This window comes from Prionailurus viverrinus, chromosome B3, assembly GCF_022837055.1.
Source record: "Prionailurus viverrinus isolate Anna chromosome B3, UM_Priviv_1.0, whole genome shotgun sequence".
In the NCBI taxonomy this organism is placed as follows: Eukaryota; Metazoa; Chordata; class Mammalia; order Carnivora; family Felidae; genus Prionailurus; species Prionailurus viverrinus.
Window position 1 is genome coordinate 56,402,348 of NC_062566.1, and position 24,837 is coordinate 56,427,184.

Below are 24,837 nucleotides of genomic sequence, written 5' to 3' on the forward strand. Positions count from 1 at the left end.
TTTTAATCAAGGCACTTCCTGTACACCTGAGAATAGGGCCTGGGGAATTTTCTCTAGAGGTTGGGATGTTCTCAGCTTTCTTAAGAGGCAGGGGAACTTAAGTAAAATTTTGCCTATAGTGTGACATGGAAGCAACATAGAATTATTTAGACTACCATATTTGAGAAATAAAACACAAAACAACAACAAACCCCAAGAAAATAGAAATGGCCAGATTTAGGTTACAAAATGAAGCATGTAGATCAGAGAAATATGTATTTTTTAATATGAAGTCATCTTTGTTATAATTTAGAAGTCCGTTAGAAACAGACATTGATCTTTAATAAAAAAAACTTCTAGGATCTCATGGGCTTCTGTTTCCCATTTAGTTATGTAGTTTAAAAATCCACTTTACTTGAGAATGGTGGAAAAGGCCAAGTAGTATCTTAGTTTTTGTTATGACAAGTTTTCTTCTCATAGGCATTCTGGAGTCTTTGGGAATTTTAATGGACCTGCCCATTTCCAATGCCTTCTGTGATTCCTTAGAAATTTCAATGGGCACCTGTCCTACAGAACATTCTTTTACTCTACTGATTCTTAAGGTATGAGTCTAGGGCTATGCCTGAGAATTTGCTTTTCTAACCTATTGTTCTCCTTTGATTTACTCTAAATGGCAGTTTTTAAAATGGGTCAAATGTGCCCAAGCTTCCAAACCTGCATGCTTATCTTACAAAAATAGCACTTATCATTCACTTTACCAACAGTCCCCGCCAAATAAAGTTCCCCAAAGCATAAAGTATCAACTGCCAATGTTAGGTGAAGCCCCTCCTCTTTCCCCAGATCATATTATTTGGAATCCTGAGTGAGAGCAAGCAACTCCAACACAGAGCCACAATCTTTCTCAAAAACTTGATCAGAGAAATATTTTGACAGTTTTCAATTGCTGTGCCATGCCTCAGTGGTTGATAGCAAATCCTTCATTAAATCCTTCATGTGATGCCAGATTCTGGTTACAACTGGGTCCATGTACTGTTACTGTAACATCTGTTAAATCAAAGGCTAAGGAGGGCAGGCTGTGTGACATAGTGTAGAACAGGGTCAATGTGGTACAAGTAAAATAGGAAGCAGGGAGAGTATCACAGCATTAAAATAATGATATTATTGGAACTTTGCCTCTTTGGGAATGTAGAAAAGTAGTCAGGGCACTTACGTAGTGACCCGACACTTAAAAGAGTGACCACGTAAATAGTGCAGTGGCTCTGGCTCCTTTTAAAGATAATTCTTAAAGCAGGGTTATAGTAGGGGTGCCTGGGTGGCTCAGTCAATTGATCGTCTGACTTCAGCTCAGGTCATGATCTCACGGTCCATGAGTCTGAGCCCCATGTTGGGCTCTGTGCTGACAGCTTGGAGCCTGGAGCCTGCTTCGGATTCTATGTCTCCCTCTCTCTCTGCCCCTCCCTGCTCGTGTGCTCTTTGTTGCTCAAAAATGAATGTCATAAAAAATTTAAAAAAATAAAGTAGAATTATAGTAGAGTAGCAGTGTAATTATTTTTTTCTAGCTTTATTGAAATAAAATTGGCATAATGTACAAATTTAAGGTGTACATCATATTGATTTGATACTTATATATTGCAAAATGATTACCACCATAGCATTAGCTAACAACTGCATCATATCACATAATTACCATTTCCTTTTTGTGATGAGAACATTTAAGATCTACTCTCTTAGCAACATTCAAGTATATAACAGAGTATTATCAGTTATAGTCACTATGCTGTACAATAGAATCCTTAGATCTTACTCATTTTGTTTAGCTGGAAGTTTATATATACTCTTTGACCAACATTGCCCTTCCCCTGCCTCAATCATACTGTAATTATTCATTGTATGTTTAACATTCTTTTGTAAATTTAATTACTTCAAGTGTGCCATCAGAATTCTAAGATTTAAAAATGTGTCCAAATACAAATAAAGCTGAAATTCTGTTAGATTATGTATTGTCTCTGAAGTGAGACATACAGTTCCGTTGTTTTCTCAAATTTAACATTTATTTGGCATCTAATATTGTGATGTGCTGTGAAAAAGATGACTAAACTCTTAGAGGAAGACTGCAATTTACAGATAAAACACATAGTAAACATAAAGCATTTTATAGGTGCTGAGATGGAAGGACAAGGACAGTGCTGTGGGAGAACAAGGAGAGAGAATATTAGTGATGACTGTAAGGAAAGGGGTTCTGGGCTGTCTCTGGGGGAGCAGGACCTTCAGAGATTAGCTGGTCTCTGGGTAGGCAGAATGAGCAAGCACATCTTAAGCAGAGGGCACACAGGTTGCCTACATATGATGAACAAATTGCACCTAGTTTATGCACTCAGAGATTTTCCCAGTTATAGTGAAATAACTGTCTTTAAAAACAATTTTTTTTTAAACCAAAGACTGGTCTGTATGTTCTGTTCTTGAGGCTGCAGCTCAGAAAGAATCCTAATTATATGAGGAGGTAGATAATAACCCTTCTTTTATTCTAATGACCTTTACAACCAAACATACGAATCAGAGTCAAAGCTCCATTTTGTTTTCATTTTAGCTCAATTAAGCAAGTGTTTTTTTCCAATAGGTAATCCTTTTCAAGGTATTCAGATTCATTCAAACCTCCTACTATTACTAACATAGCTCTCATGGTCCAAGCATATAATCTCCTTAGACATTAGTATGCTTTGCTTCTATGATCTGGCTCATGCTGTTTTTATTGACTTAAAAAAATTTTTTTAATAGCAGATTTTCATTAGTGCAATAAATAAAGCTACTTGGGTTAAAGACAGTGGGGAGACTCAGTGCCCCTGCCTTTGAGCCCCTCCCTGAACTGAACTTTGAGACAACTCCATGGAAACCTGGGCTCTGTGGTTGACAGTTTAAAAACCACTTCTCTGGGTTTCTCAGTTGCCAGTTATTTTTCAGTTCTCCCACCAAAACCTTGCTGTGTCAAAAAGTGGGGACATGAATGTTATGTTCTTCTATCTAATACATTAAGAATTTGTATACATTCCTCTTCTTCTTCCGCTTGGACATTGGTGAAAAAGTAATACACAAATAATTATTGAATCCCTTCTTCCTATTAGGATTGGAAATGACGATGAAAAAGTATGTTAACTTACAGAAGCTAGATTGCTTAAACTAGGAGTGCGTGTTAATACTCAGAATACAGTAAGTTACACTCAAATTGCAGCAAGATGGATTACTGCAAAATAGGTGAAGAAATATATAATTAAGCATTTTAAATAATGAGACAGCATGGATTTTGCTCCTTAAAAGTATTTAAGATGTGCAAATGTCCACCTACACAGAGAACATGAGATAAATCCTCAGAGAAAGGAGTACATTTAGAGGTTCCTTTTAGCACTACAAGCTTCTATTTGGTTTTTCATAAACCTTTATTCAGAGACTCACTTCTCATAGTCTGGGAAAGAGTACAAATCCTCTTTTCCTATCCTATTTATTCTATGCTTAGTAAAAACAAAACCTGCTAGTCTGTCATCCATAAGTCTAGTTTTATGTAGTTGTTTTTGTTTTGTTTTGTTTTGTTTGGCCACATGGATAAAAATACCACCAGGTTGTAAAAACTATGGTGCTAGGAATAGCCCTGTCTTTGTACTCAAGTAGTGGACTGATCACAATTATATTAAGACAAAACCTGTTATTTACCCACAACTGGGAATCACAACTAGTAGAGATTGTGACTGAGTTAACAGAACAGCAAAACCTGCTAGTAAAGGAAACTAAACATGTTGCCATAGAACACATATTTAAATGGCAGTGGGTATTAGGAATGGAAATTATGACTCCATCAACTTCTTGATGGATATAGATCTTGCCTCTCCTCTGGTTCCAGGTGTCTTCTCTATACTCTAAAGAACAGTTAATCTAAAAGGCCTACGAGAGTGAACAACAACCTCTCCCAGTTGTTGATCAAGACCTCCTAGAATTCAGGGTACTGGGGTGGCTCAGTTGTTAAGCATCTGACTTCGGCTCAGGTCATGATCTCACGGTTCGTGAGAGCGAGTACCACATCGGGTGAGCTCGAACCCCACTTCAGGTGAGCCCCACTCCTCTCTTTCTCTGAAAAAAAAATAAAAATAAAAAAGACCTCCAGCATCCAGAGGATTGTCTAAGAGTTCATTAAAGTGCTGTATGACATTAACTGCTCCTTCCACTGTTGCAGCCAGTTGGTTTATTATTCCCAAATTAGCTGCCTGTTCACGGCCACTTCTGCAGAAACAGTACTGGCTAACAAGTTGTAGTTCTTCCTCATCTGCTGAGGATGTGGCTGGCTGGGTGAAATCCCATTTTCATCCGGCTTAGATGCAAAGGCAAGGGGTAACTTCATGGAGGTGCTCAGAGATATGCCTGCATCCTTGGAGATGCTGCTAGAAGTGTAGTCTCTAGTGAAAACTTGTAAACAGGCTGTAAAGAAAAGTAAACATGTTGCCAAAAAGTCATCTATGTCATAAGAAAGCATAAAAATTGGCAATATAAAGTAGGTCAAAGGCATAGGTCTATTCCAGGTTAGCCTTGCTAGCAGTGCTTTTTAGCTAGACTTGGAGGACAGAATACATTTCTCTGCTCTGAAGTCACAAGACTAAATCTTTTGTTTCTCAATCTAGGTCAAATTTTCACTGAAGGTAAAAAATCGGTAACAGAAAAAAACAGCTCCAAAAAAGCAGTCAACGTTTTACCATTAACCTTCCTTTAAGATTTTCTTCTGGAAGCCTTTTTATCAAATATCTACCTGATTATTTTGTTCTCAGGAATACTGAGAAAGATACTATACTGGGGCCCTATGTGAGAGAACTCATGCGTTTTAAACTACAACTGCCTTTTCTTCAAATCCTAGATGTCTTGACCTAGAGACAACACACAGGGAAACACTTCAGCTTGTTCTGTAATATTACTGTTTCAGGAACATCATGTTTGCTATGAACTGAATTGTGTTTTCCTCCATGTCCAATTCATATTTTGAAGCACTAACTCTCAATATGATGGTATGTGGAGATGGGGCCTCTGGGAGGTAAACAGGTTTAGATAAGGTCATGAGAGTGGGGTTATGATGGGATTAGTGTCCTTACAAGAAGAAACCAGAGAATTAGCTCTCTCTCTGCTATGTGAAAATGCAGTAAGAAGGTGGTAGTCTATAAGCCAGGAAGAGGATGCCCACAGACACCTTGATCTTGGATTTCCCAGACTCTAGAACTCTGGCAAAGAAATATCTGTTGTCTAAGAACCCCAGTTTATGGTATTTTGTTATGGCAGTCCAAGCTAAGAAAATGCTGAATGAAGCTCGGTTCTGTTTTCTGGTTGCTTATTAAGGGGTAGGTTGGGGGAAGAAGATTGAGAAGAAGGATTTCAAAAATTAACAGTAGACCTTGACAACAAAGTTACTGCTTTAAGAGTTTTAAGGGTGTGGGAGCAGGCAGACACTAAGAATCTGCTTCATCAGTGAAATCTGAGAACTGCAGCTGTGAGCTGAATATGATCTCTTAGACTCTGGGCTCTGTTTCTGTGAACTTGAAGTAAAAAGCTATCATTCTGAATAGGTAGATATGTGCAGCTTGTTTTAAATCTCCAGACCACACCCATACCATATCCTAACGTGATATCTCCCATGAAACGTCCATCTTATCCCAGAAACGACCTCTAAAGCAGGCTGCTTGACTATACAGCAAGCTGGATACAAGGTTCAGACAACTTTGGAGATTACTGTCTGGATCTTTGTTGCCCATATTAGACTGACAGAGGACACGAAACCTTAAGTCCCTATTCGTCATCTCAACTCCAAGTGACAAGGAAAACATTAAATTGGAATTCAGCCCAGAATTTCAGGGTGACCTCCTAAACATATACATGTATTTGCTTGAGATCAGAGCATGCAGATTCTCTATGCAGCCCCAATATTTCTTTTTAAAAAATATTTTTGAGATAGTACAAGTGGGGGAGGGACAGGGAAAGGTGGGGGGGCGGTGTAGAGGATCCTAAATGGGCTCTACCATGACAGAACCTGATGTGGGGCTCAAACTTACAAACCGTGAGATCATGACCTGAGCCAAAGTTGGATCCTCAATCGACTGAGCCCCAAAAGCCCAATAGCTGAGCCCCGCAGCCCCAATATTTCTAATACCTGAACATGAAGTCTCTTCCAAGGGGGCCACAGAGTTTTCAGTCCTGGGAGCTATGTTGCTGATATCCTGGATAACCTACCCTTGCTTGTTAGGGCTTCTCAACTCCCTTCTGAGCCATGTGCTGTCTGTGTTAAGATCTTGTGGGTCCTCCTGGACTGTGGCTTCTTTTTTTTTGGCATCCAGATCTGGTGGGCTCTGGTTCTGACACATGACCTGAACAGCATTGTCTTGCACGTTTTCAGGCTCCAAAGAGGGATGTGTGAAGAGAGCTGATCTATAGTTTTGCAAAAGGCTGCGTGTGGGGATCCACCACTAACTGCATTGGTATCAAGATGCATGAACACTTGTATTTTGGTCCACAGGATGCTTCTGCCTCATTTACTTTGTTTCACCATGAATCTTCATGACAGTGGATGTTCAGATGCTCAATACACTGAAGTTCTCCAAGGATGGGAAGAGATTCTTGCCTGACTATGGGATAGCGATAACTCTCTGGGTTTAGATACATTAGAGATAGGAAGATGAGCAAATGACAAAAAAGAAAAAAAAAAAAGAAGAATGGAAAGTACCTGACATCTGGTGGCAGGCTTAATGACTCCTACAAGGTTTCTAGTAGACTCCTTGCATTTCCCAGAGCCAACTGCTTCTGCTGACCCTGAATACAGAGGTTTGGCTGGGTCTCAGGCTATTAGACCACATGCAAATGGCAGGTGGCTCTTCAGGAAGGAAATCAGTGCTGCCTCATATTTTCCCATGAATGGCTATCAAACTATGCTAAAAAAAAGGTAATTAGTAAAGACTTGGATCAGTTTGTAGAGGACTTTGGGGGTACCATGAGCTGAGAACTCAAAGGATCAGAAATGCCAAGCAAGGGGGCAAATTCCTCCAGAAAAAAAGAGGTAGTATAAAAGCAGCATTGGGGGAGCGCCTAGGTGGCTCAGTCTGTAAAGTGTCTGACTTTGGCTCAGGTCATGATCTCAAGGTTCGTGAGTTCAAGCCCTGCGTTGGGCTATGTGCTGACAGCTCGGAGGCTGGAGCCTGCTTCGGATTCTGTGTCTACCTCTCTCTCTGCCCCTCCCCCAATCATGCTCTGTCTCTCTCTCTCTCAAAAATAAACAAACATTAAAAATTAAAACAAAAAACATAAAAGCAGCATTAGGTTTCAGAAAAAGGTTAAACCATCCCATTTGTGTAGTTAAGAGAGATGAACTAAGTGTACCGCTATCACAGTAGCTAGAAATTGGAAACAGGAGAGGGACCGAGAACACAGAACTGTTCATACAATTCTAGCCATTATTTTGAATTCAGGCAAGAAAAGTATGTTAGAAAATTCCATATCTATGAAACAGCTGCATTTTCTAAAACTTCATAAAGAAAGTAGCCGACCTCACCGTGCAATAGATCCTCATGTGTGGGAATAAAGCTGGAACCCTTTGCTAAATTAAAGGCCTAACAAATGTTATAGAGAACCCCCTGATGTTGTGGAGCAAGTTTTTCTTCTGTCTTCTCTGAGGAGGTTCCCTTGTGCAGCACCACAGGGCGAGAGCTACGGTCGCCACAGGGAGATATCTCACAGCTTTGGAGTGAAAGGAGGAATTCCTTCTCAGTCATCTGTTAGGGAACTTACACTTCAAGGCTTCAAGTATGTCTTTCAGCTATAAGAATTACCAAGAAGCGAGATTGGTCTGGGAGGCCTTAGAAGCTTCGGATGCCTTTAGAAGACAGGGAGGATCTGGAAGTGTGGGTCAGGCTGGTAGCGCTGTACTTGCGCATAGCCATTCTTCCTACCTTAGCCCATACAGGACTTCCTCTATGGCTGGCCCATCTGAAGTAGCGGTATGATTTGACAAGTGAGAAAAAGTACTTAAAATACTGCTCTAATCCTTTCAGGATATAGTAGCTAGGGTGATCTGCTAGTGAAGCAGCTCAGGAGATGGAACACTTGTGACTTAGGTTTTCAACTCCATAGTCCCTTGTTCCTCTGGTCCACCCACATTTTGAGGTTTGGACATTCACTCAATCTGTACCTTCCTCAGGCCACACGCTCAACTGTACAGGGTATAACAGTAATAGAACATGGATGCTTAACAGAGTTGATAGACACAGGTGAAAACACTGATTACTAGCTATGTGACTTAGAACAAGTGACTTCCTAGTCACTTTTCTGTATTATGAAGACTAATTAAAAGGAAATAATATTTGTAAAATACCTAGAAAAGCATTTGATACGCAGTCTGTAAGTAAATATTCACATTACTTTTAAAGTACTCGTGTACATATGAAAAAGATCACATTATTTCTCCAACAAAGTTTATTTTTGAAGCATGCATAGTTTTAATTAGCCTTTGTGGAAATTTACTTCATTCAAACCCCATTTAGTATGGAAACAATTTTCTGTAGAAAATACTTCTTTTTTACCTTAGTTGCTTCATTGAGGATTTGGAACTTGGTGCTGTCTTTGCCTTTTGTGGCGGAGTCTAGTAATGCCTGATAGGTGGACTTTGTGGAGAGCTGCTGTTTCTGACGCCTACAGATACAGAGTATACAAATGCCTGAGAATTATTTGTGACTGTCAGCATTCAGCAAACTATATTACCACGTGGAAGTCATTAAAATTCACTATGATGATAAATGTATTGGGCCCAGACAGTATTAGTACTCTAATAAAGCACTAACAGAACACTTTGTTATTAGAGTGCTAATAAAATACTAATGAAATTGTTCAACATAACACTGCTCTAGGATGGCATTTTGTCCCCTTTATTGAAAAGGTGGGGCAGTTTTCTTAGATGATATTTATTAGCTTGTTAAGTTCCCTTCCACTTTCCATGAAATGTATACTTTAAGAGAAACTCAATAAATTCTAGTAGAAATCCGGTATAATCTAGTGATTTAACAAAATGACCAAGAGTTCCCTATAGAATTCCCTCTAAGGCACCTACTCAGAATTTAAGTGATCTGATGTTCTTCCTTTAGGGCAGTCTGAATAAATTAGAAAGTTGTAACACAGGATACAATTTTTGTGAAAGTAAAATGACCAAAAATTGTAGTGAGATACTCAACAAAAATATTTTAAAGAAATATTTTTTCAGGCTCTGGGGAAACAGATCATCTTATACAGTGGTGATGAGAGTACAAAACAGTACAAACCCTATGAGGGGTATCTGGTAATAGTTAAAATTTTAAGTGCATTTATTCTTTGACCCAGTCATCCCATTCCTGGAAATTAATCCTATAAATACTTATGCATGTATAGGAAGTGACATATATATAGTTTTTCATTGTGGCAGTCATTTTATAGCTGAAAGATTAAAAACAACTCAAGGATCTAGCAATAGGAAGAAGACTGAATATATTAGAGTACGGCTACCCAATGGAATACTATACATCTATAAAAAGGGAGAACAGTCTCTACATACTCAGGATAAACTACTTAGCATTAAAAAAAAAGAAGCGCATAACAGCATATATAGGAAGCTACTTGGTATAAGAAGGGCAGTGATATAGGAATAAATGTATTTATGAAAAGAAATAACAGGAGGATAAATAAGAAATTGACAAATCTGGTTATTCAGAGGGACAAGATGTGGAATAGGGTGGCAGGGGACAACCATGGGGGTAACACTCTTCAAAGAATATCTTTTTATATTATTTGACTTTTGAAATATGTAAAAGTACTATCTATTCAAAGCCATAAACACTTTTAAAATATAAATTTATTAAGAAATTTAAATAACATAGTAGTGAGTGTATAAAGGTGAAGGTCTCCTGTCCAATGAATTTCTTAATGACTGTATTTCCTAACTGATTCTTTCCTTAGGAAGCCTATAGACATTACAATATTGCAATGTTTTGATCTAGGTAATATTATTTCCTCTCCTTACCTGTAGAAAGCAATCTTGCTGCAGTCTTTGAAAATGTTTTTATCCACAGCTTCATCTTCAACACTAAATAAAAAGACATTTTAAGAAACTTACTTTCCACAAGGTTTGTGAATCCAATTTTTGTTCCTTCTCTAACTGTAGCATGAACGTGGGTGATGAACTTTTGCAATGCAAAATTGTGTCATGGCCATAACCTAACATGATAGCATGTGTGCTGCAGAATAACATCCTTTTGTAAATCACTCAAGGTAAACAACAAAATATCAAGTTCTGGGATTACTCTGAAAGCACTGGAAGAAGAGTATTGTCACTTATGAGGAAGGGTTCTTTTAAAATAATGACTGAAGGCTATGACTACAACAATAAAATAGGAAGGAACAAAAGCACACACAAAAAAAACAACCCACAAAAACAAAAATAATCCACTCATTTTTTCAACAAAATATTTGCAGAATATTCTTACTGAGTGCTGGGTTCTGAGGAAGATATGGAGGACTGTGTCAGAGCTTCCTGCAAGAGCCTAGCAAAGAAGCATGAATCAACCTGACAAATGCTTTATTAGAGGTATGTGCAAGGGGCTAGAGTAAAAACAGAAACAGATGTAGGAGGAAAATCTGTTACTTTCTAAGATAATGTTGACAATCTAAGAGCCAATTTTTAACAAACCAAGTTCGCAGAAGAGCTGTTTCTGGAATAGAACACGAACAAGATGCATATATATTGCTACTTGAGTATATGTATTTAAATTATCCTCCAGGGACACCTGGCTGGCTCATTCAGTGGAGCATGCAACTCTTGATCTTGGGGTTGTGAGTTCGAGCCCCATGTGGGACATAGAGATTACTTAAAACTAAAATCTTGGGGCCGCCCAGGTGGCTTAGTCAGTTGAGCATCCAACTTCGGCCCAGGTCACGATCTTGCTGTTACCAAGTTTGAGCCCCACGTTGGGCTCTGTGCTGACAGCTCAGAGCCTGTAGCCTGCTTCTGGTTCTGTGTCTCCCTTTCTCTTTGCCCCTCCCCCGCTCATGCTCTATCTCTGTGTCTGTCTCTCTCTCGAAAAAAAAAAAAAGTCTTAAAAAAAATAAATTAGCCTCCGTATGATTAAAACAACTCTAGGCTATAAAACGAAAAAAAACACACACTTGCCTTCAAGCAGACATATTGCTGAATACGGCTGTAATCAGCATGTCTATGATTATGTAGGAAACTATGATTGAACACAAATTTCAAGATATTATGAAAACAAGCCCACACAGATACACTTGGCTGTACTAAAAAGTTGTTTTCTTGGAAGTAATCAAATCTTTCACTAACATAGTCTGTGTCACTGTTTCCTTTAATCAAGCGTGCAAAGATTAGAGAAATTTGCAATCCTTGCTTTTCAGCTTTGAAGAATGAACTCTGTAATAATATAGGAAGATGGGGGTGTAGCCTGAAATTCATGTTAGGGTTCTGATCACAATTCTTCCACTGTTCTGTAAACCATCCTGAAAATATTTTGTGAGGGACTAGCTATATCAACTAATTCCCTGGGGAATTGAGACAACTGGTAAAGATTAAATACAAATATCCAACATGCAAATAAGAGGCCATTCAAACAATCAATAAAACCTTCAAACCTAATGTTGCTTTCAAAGGTACTTTCGGGTACTATCTATTCCCTACTGTCTGAAGTCAGTCCCTGCAGGACCAGGGGGCCTTTACCTGATTTCCTCTTTCCCAGCAGCTTCCATGGCTTCCCAGCCCGTCGGACCGGCTCTCAGCTCTTAGGCCAACGCCAAGCGGTGTTTTTAAAACACTGAAGGGCAGTCTTTCTAAATTACAACCAGCACTTCACCACCATCAAGTTCTTGGAAAATGGAGTCCTTCCCAGGTCCTTAAGAAGTGGCAAAACTACACGTACTCTTGGGGTTTCCAGGCCCAAACTAGCGTTTCTACGGAGATTTGACAAAATTTTCTTGTTTATGAGTGCCAACAAGGAAGTGCTTTCATTAGGAACCGCAACTGTCTTTGTAGCGGAGGGGGCGTGTACTCAAAGAGCTCTAGAGGATAAAAATCTAGAGCGTGAGAACCAGGTAGTACAGAGACTGCTTGCCCGGCCCAGGTCAAACGTCTGCAGGTTTATTTCAGTGACCCTCACGCCACAGATACTGAAAACTGGCCCACTCTTTCCGTTTTTAGTTTTAAGTTGAAAGTGCCGGACTGCTCTGTACTGAAGGTGGATGTTCTCCAGACAAATTCTACTGCACCATCATGCTTTTCAGGGCTACAACGATTTTTTTTAAGGGCTTATCTAGTACAGTAGATACAGCTTAGGAAGTGCTTATACTACACCACTGCCAAATTCCAGTCCTTGCTTAAAAACCTCCAGAAACCAAGAACTCACTACTACCTGCCAAGGAGGCAGTCAGACTTACGGCTTTCCCAGACTTCTGGACCCCGCGTCTCACTTTGACTTAGAAGGTATGAGAGGCGGGGGCGAACGAGAGGAGAGAGCCAAACGCTACACGAGGTGCTTGCTTAAAATCCCCAGCCCCTTTAAGGGGCGGGAGAGAGGAGAAAAGCAGACCTACGCGGAGGTGGCTTTTGATTAACATCTTAACACTCCAAGGTGACCAGATTACGACAGGACGACGCCTGCGCTTTCTGCTCTAAACCTCACACGAGACCGTGACGACAGGCTTAGGGAGGGGCTGCTGGGCGGAAAAACAAACAAGCCCCGCTAGGTTTCGAGGACCCGGATGATCCCGCCCCCAGAGGAGAGCCGGAAGAGGGCGGGGCGAACCGGAAGACGGTGAAATGCTTTCGGTAGGCGCTCCATGGCTGTGAAGATGGCGGCGGCTGCGTGGCTGCAGGTGCTGCCTGTCATTCTTCTTCTTTTGGGGGCTCAGCCGTCCCCATTGTCGCTCCTTGGTGTAGGACCGGCACCTGTCGCTGCTGCTGACCGATCCAAGTGGCACATTCCGATACCGTCGGTGAGTGTTCACTTCAGAAGCAACTGAGCCTGGACGAGCAAGGGGTGGGGCTACGGCGGCCCTAGGGGTCCATGAAGGTTCCGCAAAAGTCCGCTTCAAAAGGGGTGGAATTGCCTGGAGCATCTGTGTCGCTGGATAGCAAGGATCCATTACACTGGAGCGGAAAGCCGTGCACTTCTGTGGGTAGGTTAGCCGGAGTGCCAGAGCCGCTTCAGGAGCGGAGAAGAATGGTGGAATGGTTTCTTATCAGCTAAGTCAGAACTTTCAGTGCCTTACGTGAGACGTGTAAAGTTGATGGATGATAGGTGGAGAACGGTTTCCCTTTCAGCTGAAGTTTCACAGAATCCAGTGACCCCAGGTTGGATGAGAGAGATCTGTTTATGGGTGTCTTTATCACTTTTTCCCTTTGCACTTTTTGTTACTGGATGATTGTACTTACGAAGTTGTTTGATTTCCTTTGCACTTTCGAATGGTTGTTCTAAGCCTTGTGTGATGAGGAAGCCTAGGCATTTAAAAAGTATATTCTAAAATGAGAATGGCTGAAGTGGTAGAAATTGTGTTCTAAAATTTGACATGGTAAACGTAGGCTGTCTTTTGGACAACTTACTAGATAGGTTGACCCTTTCTGTTCCCCACCTCACTCCTTTACACCTCATTGGAAGTACGAGTTTTTATAGTCCTGTGAGCTCACAAAAATCGGATGCACGCAGGAAATGCCGAAAAGCAATAGTCCTATTGAAACCACGGTGGCCTTTCTGTTTGATTCTGCTTTGCTCACTGGTTGTAATGTCCAAATCTTATTTGTGCTTTTATATGGCAAGCATTATAGCTTTTGTTCGTTTGGTGAAGATCTTCAGGTTCTGAATTTTAGCTATTGTTACTAAAATGGTTAATAGTTAAATCTGTCTGCTCATAGTTTACTTGAGGAAATGATTGGTTATTCTGAACAGTGATTAGTGAGTAAAGCGAATGAACTAATTAAGGAGTGCCTCCCGTGAAGATTTAAGTTGGGATTTCTAGCAGTTTCTTTTCTAGAGTCCTTGCTTCATGGCCTGTGGAGGAAAAATCATGTCTCTGCACCAAGCTACAAAATTCTGCACTTTGGATATGGTTGAATTTTACTAAAAGGAAGGATATCGATTTTGTTGTTCAGAAAACTAACTTAAACATTTTATAAATTTAGGTTTTTTTAACAGTTATATTCTGCCTTGGGAATTAAAGTGATCTATGCTAATTATCTTTCTCTCCTTTATCTTTGCAGGGGAAAAATTATTTTAGTTTTGGAAAGATCCTGTTCAAAAATACCACTATCTTCCTGAAATGTGAGTTTTTGCATTTCATGAAGTTTTTATTTGAGTGATCTTTAAACTTTTAAATTACCTATTTTCTATCTCTGATCTTCTCTAAACATAAGTTTTGAAATTTAGTAGCCTGGCATTTTCTAGGCATAAACACGTAGTATAAGTAAGGTCTTTCCCCTGAGTAATCTTCAGAATACTTGTGTGAACTTTATTTTCTTCTCTTGTTTTTCTGGTGTTTACACTTTACAGTTAGACAAATTATGTCTGATGGTATTTTAATCTGCCCTCTGTTAGATACCACCAATTTTGCTTTTGTGTGCTTGTTAGGTATTTACTGAACAAATGACTTAGGTGTCAGACCTTTGGCTCTGCACGAATATGTTCAGTGATCCTTTGTTTACAGAAGGAGTATTTTGCTATTTAGATCTTTGGAAGAGGAAGCTCAAAGATATTATCAGGAAGTAGGGATTACATGGAATTAAACCAGTCTGTCCAGTGAGAAAACCACTGTATCTGAATCCAGAATTTCCCATTGCACATTTAAGAAAAGCTTCCTTTTATTTTTGAAAATGGTTTTATTTTAGGGAATAAATGATCATGGATAGCTCTATTTCAAGATCAGGGATAAAAGTTCAGCTCGGTTCCCCGGGTGGCTTAGTCAGTTGAGCATCTGACTTTGGCTCAGGTCATGATCTCACGGCTCGTGGGTTTGAGCCCCGCGTTGGGCTCTGTGCTGACAGCTCAGAGCCTGGAGTCTGCTTCAGATTCTCTATCTCCTTCTCTGTCCCTCCCTCTGCTCTGTCTCTCTTTCAAAAATAAATAAATTAAAAAACATTATTTAAAAAAAGTTCGGGTCATCCGTATGTGCTTCTATGCACATCTTTCTTTATGAAAGTGCAAAGTTGTAAGTTTTAATTGGATGATTTTATTGTTTTAATCATCTAGTGTGTACTTACTAACAACCTATTATGTGAAGCACTGTTTTAGACAGTAGGAAAATGATAGAAAAGGCCCTCTCACTGAGCTTACAGTTTAGTGGGAGTGAAGGGGACCTATAGAATTTCTATGAAGAGAAGACTATATCCATGAAAATACAATCTCTTGACTAATGACTTCAATTTGGTTTAAATTACATTACTCTGACAAACTGGTCAGTCTTAAGAGGTTGGTGTGCTAGATACGAGTAACTCTCAGGGAGAACAGTGTTTTTGGTCTTTTGAGATAGCTTGACAACTTGCATGCTGTTCTACCTTTTTATTATGTGTAGTCTTTTCTTACCTGTATTTTGATCAAATGGTGCTTTGTCAAGTTGCACAAGCTGCATATTTTGTAGTATCTGCATTTCATATTTTTGGAGAATTTGAAGCCCCTGAAAATCACATTATCTCTCATTTTGTTACTTCTCTGCTTTCTCACATATGCCTTGACTCTGATTTTATACTTTTGGGCGTATGGTAAATAGCTTTCCATGAAATTGCTAGGACCATTTTTGTCTCTTAAATCTAACCATTCAAAGTTCTGAATGGTGTTTTTTAACATAATAGTATTTTTGCAGCCAGGTTTTCCTGCAGATCTTCTTTTAGGGGATTTTCTTATTAGCTTCTGTTTAATCTCTCCTTGGTATGGTTCTTCTGAGTAGTTTATATTGAGATTGCAATATCCTTTTTATCATTTCTGTAAATTCTATTCAGCACATCAGAGTTTTGTGTATTTTTAAACTTTTTTTTTTAATGTTTATTTCTTGTTTATTTATTTATTTTGAGAGAAAGAGCGCTCACGCACACACGTATTGGCAAGTCAGGGAGGGGCAGAGAGAGAAGGAGACAGAATCCCAAGCGGGCTCTGCACTGTCAGCACAGAGCCCGACATGGGGCTTGAACCCATGAACCAAGAGATCGTGACCTGAGCTGAAATCAAGAGTCAGATGATTAACCAACTGTGCCACCTAGGCATTACAGAGTTTTGTGTATTTAAAAAAAATTTTTTTTTTCAACGTTTATTTATTTTTGGGACAGAGAGAGACAGAGCATGAACGGGGGAAGGGCAGAGAGAGAGGGAGACACAGAATTGGAAACAGGCTCCAGGCTCTGAGCCATCAGCCCAGAGCCCGACGCGGGGCTCGAACTCACGGACTGCAAGATCGTGACCTGGCTGAAGTCGGACGCTTAACCGACTGCGCCACCCAGGCGCCCTGAGTTTTGTGTATTTTAATTGAACCTTGTAAAAAAAAGTGTGTCACTTGAAAATTAATTTGAGAAAATAAAACAAATATTAGGTGCCCGTCTTACGTTAATCAAAATTAGATCCTAGATGCTGTCATGTTTATCTTTGTCATATGTACATAAAGCAGGTATCTTAGAGTTCCATAGTGCAGCTGCAATCAAAGGTAAGCTGACTTCCAGGTGGGACAGCTGATCAGTCATATAGTCAGATTTATACTCTCAAATCTTCAGACTAATGCATTGGTCCACTAGAACATTGTGTTCCAAACTACGTTTAATGAGTTACGCAGCCACTATGATTTCGTGAAGTTCCTTGAGGCTTCTCTTAAGGTGGGTTTTGGAGAGTCTAATGCTCTTTCGGTGTTGCTTTTGCTCTTCTGCCTTCCCCAGCCAGGTTTGCTTTTTGTTTGTAGTTCTTTGTCTTGTAGTCCAGTTTGGTATCTTTCAAAGTCTAAGCCATTAATTTTTCCCCTCAGTAAAGCTTTGAGTACTGCTTTGTGATGTCCCTAATGTTATTCCTTGTCTTTCCAGCTAGAATGTAGTCTTTTTTTTTTTTTCCAAAGTTTATTTATTTTTGGGACAGAGAGAGACAGAGCATGAACGGGGGAGGGGAAGAGAGAGAGGGAGACACAGAATCGGAAACAGGCTCCGGGCTCTGAGCCATCAGCCCAGAGCCTGACGCGGGGCTCGAACTCACGGACCGCGAGATCGTGACCTGGCTGAAGTCGGACGCTTAACCGACTGCGCCACCCAGGCGCCCCTAGAATGTAGCCTTTTAAGGGTCCTAGTCTCTTCTGGCTTACTGTCAGTTAGCTTTGTATACTTAAGTGCTCTGCTCAGTAAATATTTGAATGATAATAGAAGAGTGGTTTTAACTTAGGACTGCTTTGTCACTTCCAGGTTTTTCCTAGCAGAGAACCAGAAACTGAGGTTTTAAGGCATAAAAGTAGATAAACTTAAGCAGGTCAAAGACTGTTCTTTTGTGAATAACAGTACTGACTTTTAGCTGAAGAATATCCAGTTATTTTACATAAATTATTTCATTACCTCAAGTTTGGAGAAGGGATGGTCTTTGAGTATCTAAATTTAGCAGGAAAAAATAAGGTGTGTGGTAACAGTTTAGGAAAAATGCTTTGTTTGGGACTCATCTTTATTCACAAAGTTTTCTTCTTTTATAGTTGATGGAGAACCTTGTGAGGTATCTTTGAATATAACCTGGTATCTGAAAAGTGCTGATTGTTACAATGAAATCTACAACTTCAAGGTAAGGAATATAAGATTAACAAACTTTTTCTTGGACTTTAGATATCATCAGGTCCTAACCTGATAGAGGGAGGAGTGTCACATAGCTAGGAGGAGGTAGGAGACAAGCTGAAGTTAGAATCTGTGCTTCCCAATTTATAGGCTTACTGTACTAGCAATTCACAAACTTTTTGGTCTCAATCCTTAAAAATTACTGCAGAATCTTGCTTACTTTGGCAGCACTGTAGAAGTGCTGACAGTGCTGACTCTATCTTTGGCCCTCCATCTTGTTCATGTGTGTTTGATTACCTCTCTTGAGGGGCTACGTGTTCCAGACCCCTTGGAGATGAATATACATACCTTAAAAATGTCCACCAAGGCTGGGACAGGGGAAGCCTTGTTTTGGCCTTCCATTCATCTGTTAGAGATGACATAGTCTTTCCCCCTCCTGATGCGCAGTTGGTGCCACAAGATCTAATTAATGCTTAGCTTTTAATTAGATGCATGCAAGCCCTTTGGAGGTACATGGGAGCCCTTTGATCTCACTACAGTGTCCTTTTGTGTGTCCCCTCACTGTATAAAATCTGTGGACTAAGGTCTGGACTTTGTGGAGAATAACTGCAGCTGCCGTGAATCATACTCTGCCCATTTCCCTCCCCCTGTCAGTAAGTTACCCCGAATAAAACTCTGCATAAACTGTAGAGAGTCGCCCGCTTTGTTTTCTGGTCTTAAAATACTTTCTCAATTTGGGGGGTACTTTACTGTCCCTCCCCCACCTTCTAACAAGCACATATACTAAAATTGGAACAACACAGAGAACATTAGCACGGCCCCTGCACAAGGATGACACACAAATTCGTGAAGCGTTGAATATTTAAAAAAACCATTACTGCAGTCTCCAAAAAGCCTTCGTTCATGTGGGTTACCGTATTAGAACTTAAAACACAAAATACAAAAAATGTTTGTTAATTTATTTTAAAATAGCAATAATAAACCATTGCATGTTAACGTGAAAAACGTTTTTTTATGTTAAAAATAAAACAATAAATAAAAATGTCTTTTTCAGAAACGTAGAAGAGTGGTATTACTTTGTATTTTTGCAGCGCCTTTCACTTAATGTTGGATAATTGAAGACAGCTGGATTCTTATATCTTCTTCAGTTTATTGTGATATATTATTTTGGTTGAAATGTGGCCTCACACAGATACATAGTTGGAAAAGAGAATGATATCTTAATAGTGTTTTCAGATAATTGTAGATACTGTTTTTTGATCCTGTACCAACACATAACAAGTAGAGAGAGTTTCTTAAAGGTTGGTGGCAGTGTGGAATCTGAAACCGTATCAGTGGGTTCTTTTTCTACTAAGTGAGTTGGTGTGTCATGCACTGTGGTCTTTTATCCATGTCTGATTTTGTAACAGGGTTTATTTAGAAAATATTTGTTGACTGATTTTTATCATTCTTTCAAATACTACCTCATTTTACAATTAACTTGAAGTTATATTTGTTAGCATCACCCTCTGTCACATCAGAAACTCCTTAAGTACTAGAGGCTGTTGAGCTCATGGTGAGGAAGATACGTTTTCCGAAGTGCAGTTTTGGCTTGGAAGTTCAAATTTTGTCATTGGCAATAATACTGTCAGGTGTTGTCCTTGAAGTGACAGCCTTCCTTTGCCCATTTTCAAGAAAATATTTCCCAAATAACCAAGTGTGAATAACTAGTTTGTCAGTTATGCTTTTAGGTAAATGAAAAAAGTGGATAGCTTAGGTTGTAAGTCAAAATAGTTGTAAAGTGTTTTATCTCAAGACAGTCATTTATAGTATTTTGCATGTTTTCCGTTTTGTCTCATAGAATATTTAAAAAGGCATGTGCTCACAGTCCAGATTTAATAATATTAATAATTTTTGCTGCTTTAGTGAAGCATTCTTATGTAAAACTGGTATTTAAAATTATTTTTTAAGCTGTAAGTTTGTGACTGACTACAATGACGACTGGTATAATTAGGTGCCACTGCCTTGGTTCCTGATAAGGGGCAGCAATTTTATTCATCATTACTTTGCATTATCAGTACAAGGCAAATAACATTATTATTTTATTAGTAGTATGGAAATAGTTTTAGACCTCATTTCACAATTGACATAGTACACTGTACTTGGGCACTGAAGATATATGGCTCCAGGGTGGATTTTTCAGGCCTTTTTCATTCCGTTTCTGTTCTCCATTTGTTATTCTCTTCCTTTCCGAAGATAATCTAACTGGTCTTTAAAAAATATCTGCCATTCACTTGGTTTTTCAAACCTTAAGCATTTTGAATTTCTGCCTTGTGTTAGGGTTTTACATTATCTTTTTTGTGGTGTTGATTTGTTTTTTGCTCTTGTTATACAATGTTGGGTATGACTGATAATGATGAGGACTAAAAGGATGGAAGAACTTAGAGAGATGATAATATGTCCAGAATGTAGTTTGAAGCATTATTGATGTTTCTCTTCATCACTAGTTGAATTTACAGTTAAAAACTTCATACGTTTGAAACTTGTGATAAGCTGGTCAAGAGCTTAGCAGATCCCCAGATAGGCAATACAAGTTAAGAATGTCAAAATTATCTTGGGTTGCCATAGGACAGAATTACAGAAATGACAAGCAGATAGTTGGAGATGCAAAACTGGAGCTTAGAAAAAAAGGGAGAATTCTGTATGTTAGAGTCCAATACCGTTAGATTCTTGGACATTATTACAGTTTTTATTTGATGTTGTAAGTTTTTAAAATAGCAAACCCAAAACTGTACCTGCCCTATAGGAAATCTATCTGTTATCTTCTAAATACTTTACTTGTGAAAAGTAAGTTGTGTGCATTGTATTTCCTCTTGTTTTTCCAGGCAGAAGAAGTGGAGACATATTTGGAAAACCTTAAGGAAAAAAAAGGCTTGTCTGGGAAATACCAGACATCATCAAAATTGTTTCAGAACTGCAGTGAGCTCTTTAAAACACAGGTAATGTTTGATAGTGGTTGGAGGGAAATAGAAGAGATAAACTACATAATACCTCCATATTTGGTGATCTCCATTTCCCACTTCTGAATTCTTTGTTCTGACAGAAATAAGTTAGAAGCATGTTCTGTTAATTGCACATTCAGCCACTTAATATTTATCTCATCAAAAAGAGGATGTGCTTTCCTTTGTGTGTAAAAAGCAAATCCCTATTTTTTATTATGGTAAAATATAAGTAAAATTTACCATTTTACCTATTTTCAAGTGTGCCATTCAAGGGTATGAATTACATTTGCACTGTTGTGCAATGCAAGTTCTGCACTTGATCTTAGCCAAAAGGCCGAGAAGTGATGCAATGCAAGTTCTGGAGATGGCTAGTGGTATACTAGTCATCTCTAGAACTTTCTCATCATCCCAAACTGATACTTCATAATCATTAAACAATAACACCCCCTCCCCTCACATCGCTGGTAACAACTACTCTGCTTTTTCTCCATGAGTTTCACTATTCTAGATACTTCACAGAAGTGGAATCATACAATATTTGTCTTCTTTCCCTTAGCAGGATGTTTTCAAACTTCCTCCATATAGCATGTATCCACTTAATTCCTTTTTAAGGCTGAATAATAGTTCATTGTACATGTATACCACATTTTCTTTATCCATTCATCCACTGGTAGACATTTGAAACTTGCAGTTTTTCAGTTCTTTTGTGATCTCGTTTAATTGATACATTCCCAGAAATACCAGTGTTTCTAGATTTTATTGTTACAGGCCTGAACTCAACTTTTTTTGAGTCAAGGGGAAGAGGTGAATAATATGTATTTTTAATGCTTACATATATGTAATCACGTAAGTGGAATTTTGATTCTAAAATCTTTTTTCTTAGAAATAGAATATGATGCCAGTTTTTTGATAGAAAAATTACATGTTTTATAGGTGTCGAAAATAGTTATTATTAACTGTAGCCTTTTCTTTGTTCTTACTACATTTGAATACTGCTTCAGAATATTTAGCAAATTGCCTTGAAGAGGCAAAGCATTCACGGAACGCTAAGTTTTCTGTCCAGTTACTAGAAATAAAGTTTGTTGATGAGACTTTAATAACTAGTAATTGATAAGCAAATGAAATAAAATTGATAATTGAACTATAACAGTTGATAATTGAGTTCTTGTCATAGCTTAGATTTTATGGATTTGGAGGAGAAAGAAGATATCTTTAAAATGATAGAATAAGAAAGCTGGAAAAAATGTGATGTTAGTTAGGGGGCTTTCATTTAGTTTTTATAGGTTTATCCCCTAGCTTGGGAGGATTGGCTGGCCTTTCTTAGATTTGATCATGGAAAGCTACCTGCTGTATACTGTTGCCCTAGGTTCACTGCTTTTAGATCTGCTATAATCTTTCCAGGGTCTTAGCATATTATCCCTACTGGTAAGGTTACCTCTCCTTCTTCAGTCTAATGTAACAGAATTGGAATACATGCTCTAATTACTCAGGAAGGAGAATGCTTCATCTGCTGATACCTGGCAAGAAAACATTAGTGTGGTTTTTTATAGGCATGGAGAGTGTTGTGGTGGAAGGAGCAGTAGACCCAAGAGTTAGAAATCCTAAGTTGAGGGGCGCCTGGGTGACTTAGTTAAGCGTCTGACTTCAGCTCAGGTCATGATCTCAGGGTTTGTGGGTTCAAGCCCCGCGTTGGGCTCAGTGCTGACAGCTCAGGGCCTGGACCCTGCTTCAGATTCTGCCTCCCTCTCACTCTGCCCCTCCTCCACTCACACACTGTCTCTCACTCTCTCTCAAAAATAAAAATAAACATTAAAAAAAAATTCTAAGTTGAAATTCCATTTCTGTATCTAAAGCTTGATAGCTTTGAGCCATATTTTTCTCATATGAGGCAAGAGAGGGAACCATAAGATCTCTCTATCCTAAGCATATGTCTTCTGTTTTAAGGTTTTTTTATTCATAAATATTTTTAATTCTTAACAGAGAAATTGAGTGGCCCGTTTAGTCTGATAGTAGTTTTTAGTTCTCACTTGTTTGTGGTTAATTGGAAATCTTCTGTCTGTCAATGCCATATTATTTAGTGTTACAGTGTATTTTGCTTCAACCATGTTTTTGTAGGTTTTGAACTTTTTTTTTTTTTTTTTACTATTAAACAATTTTAATGTTATGTTTTTTTCATAGAGCTTTTCTGGGGATTTTGTACATCGATTGCCTCTCTTAGGAGAAAAACAAGAGGTAATTGTTTTCATTGTTATGTATTTCTAAGCATAAAGTAAAAATTCTAAATTAACTTTCTTTTTTTAATGTTTAGGCTAAGGAGAATGGAACAAACCTTACTCTTACTGGAGACAAAACTGTAAGTGTAGTAGGAAATTTGGGGCATTGACACATATTTCAGTTTTCTTATATTTGTGTTGAATTATCTTGGTACCCTACTATTTAATGTTTATTTCTGAGACAGAGAGACAGAGCATGAGTGGGGGAGGGGCAGAGAGAGAGGGAGACGCAGAATCCGATGCAGGCTCCAGGCTTTGAGCTGGCTGTACAGAGCCCGACACGGAGCTCGAACTTACAGACCGCGAGATCATGACCTGAGCCAAAGTTGGACGCTCAACCCACTGAGCCACCCAGGCACCCCAGTATCCTACTATTTAAAAAGGAAACCTAAAAATGGAGGTTTAAACACCAAAATGTTAGGGAACCTGGGTAGCTCCATTGGTAGAGCGTGTGATTCTTTAAAAAAAAAAATTTTTTTATTATGTTTATTTATTTTGAGAGAGAGAGACAGAATGCCAGTTGGGGAGGGTCAGAGAGAGATGCAGACACAGAATCCGAAGCAAGACCCCAGGCTCTGAGCTGTCATCACAGAGCCCGACACGGGGCTCAAACCCATGAGTGTGAGATCATGACCTGAGTCGAAGTCAGACCCTCAACCGACTGAGCCACCCAGGCGCCCCGAGAGCATGTGATTCTTGATCTTAGGGTCATGAGTTTGTATCCCACTTTGGGTGTAGAGGTTACTAAAAATAAATAGATAAATAAACCTTAAGCACTAAAATGTTAATAATGGTGGTTGTGGATAATATTATGAGTGACTTCTATTTTCTTCTGTGTTTCCTGTATTTTCCATATTTGTTATAGTCAGTCTTGTTTTTGTAATTATCACCCCATAAATGTTACTTGTAAATAAGAAGGAACTTTTTTTTTTTAAGTTTATTTATTTATATTGAGAGAGTGCGTGGGCAGGGGAACAGCAAAGAGAGAGGGAGAGAGAGAATCCCAAGCAGGCTCTGCACTGTAAGTGTGGAGCCCTGGAGCTCAAACTTATGAACCAGGAGATCATGACCTGAGCTGAAGCCAAGAGTTGGACACTAAACTGACTGAACTACCCAGGCCTCCCCCCCCCCCCCCCCATTTTTCCTTTTAAGTTTTTAGTCAGCCTCTCAATAGCCCCACCTCCTAACATTGCCTGGGGCAGCCATGATCTTTCACAGTTGCTGCTGAGAGTCTTTGACAGTGCCCTGAGTATAGGGTCCTTTCCACTGAATGAGGTTGAATCAGGTCATAAAAAATAAGCCCTGGGCATAAAAGATAAGTGCCAGACAGTTCTGCCCTGGGTTTTAGGGGATCTCCAAACTTTTCCTGTTTTTTTCCAATGGCTGCCAAACTGCTGTTTTTCCACAGCTGTTACTGCTGTGGGAACTTTGGGTTCAGGGAGCTTGTAAGAGGGACATGGGATGAGGATGAACAAAAACACCACAAGCTTGCTTTTCTTAAAAAAATTTTTTTTAATGTTTATTTATTTTTGAGAGAGAGAGAGACTGAGTGCGATTAGGGGAGGGGCCAAGAGAGAGGGTGACACAGAATCTGAAGCAGACTCTAGACCCTGAGCTGTCAGCACAGGGCTGGACGAGGGGCTCAAACTCATAGACTGCTAGATCATTACCTGAGCCAAAGTTGGACACTTAACCTACTGATCCACCCAGGAGCCCCTGCTCAATGTTTTTATAAAGCTAAAGCTGCTCTAAAAAAATCTATTAATTTAAAAAACATTATAATGGCAAATATATC

The 24,837-nt window shown here is 39.2% G+C and overlaps 2 protein-coding genes and 1 non-coding gene across 12 annotated transcripts in view; 2 read left to right on the forward strand and 1 right to left on the reverse strand.

The window, feature by feature from the left end:
- Positions 1 to 12,654, reverse strand: part of GANC (glucosidase alpha, neutral C) — a 75,483-nt gene extending 62,829 nt beyond the window's left edge. For 2 of the 9 annotated variants that reach the window (XM_047861223.1, XM_047861225.1), the window contains exons 1-3: positions 11,741 to 12,652; positions 10,037 to 10,099; positions 8,571 to 8,679 (exon numbers count right to left, since the gene is read on the reverse strand). In XM_047861223.1, coding sequence (XP_047717179.1) covers positions 8,571 to 8,679; positions 10,037 to 10,099; positions 11,741 to 11,769 — 201 coding nt within the window. In that variant the 5' untranslated portion in view covers positions 11,770 to 12,652. Of the gene's footprint in view, positions 1 to 4,064; positions 4,441 to 8,570; positions 8,680 to 10,036; positions 10,100 to 11,740 lie in introns of those variants that run through there. The other 7 variants (XM_047861222.1, XM_047861220.1, XM_047861221.1 and 4 more) reach the window with 7 other exon arrangements.
- Positions 12,655 to 12,747: 93 nt separating this feature from the next.
- Positions 12,748 to 24,837, forward strand: part of TMEM87A (transmembrane protein 87A) — a 40,338-nt gene continuing 28,248 nt past the window's right edge. Inside the window, exons 1-6 of one of the 2 annotated variants that reach the window (XM_047861229.1) lie at positions 12,748 to 13,011; positions 14,273 to 14,333; positions 17,713 to 17,798; positions 20,653 to 20,766; positions 22,948 to 23,001; positions 23,078 to 23,122. In XM_047861229.1, the coding sequence (XP_047717185.1) occupies positions 12,856 to 13,011; positions 14,273 to 14,333; positions 17,713 to 17,798; positions 20,653 to 20,766; positions 22,948 to 23,001; positions 23,078 to 23,122 (516 nt within the window). In that variant the 5' untranslated portion in view covers positions 12,748 to 12,855. The remainder of the gene's footprint in view (positions 13,012 to 14,272; positions 14,334 to 17,712; positions 17,799 to 20,652; positions 20,767 to 22,947; positions 23,002 to 23,077; positions 23,123 to 24,837) is intronic. The other variant, XM_047861230.1, reaches the window with a different exon arrangement.
- On the forward strand, positions 18,553 to 18,654 carry LOC125169152 (U6 spliceosomal RNA). Its single transcript, XR_007153485.1, has one exon. It is a non-coding gene; the product is annotated as a U6 spliceosomal RNA (small nuclear RNA).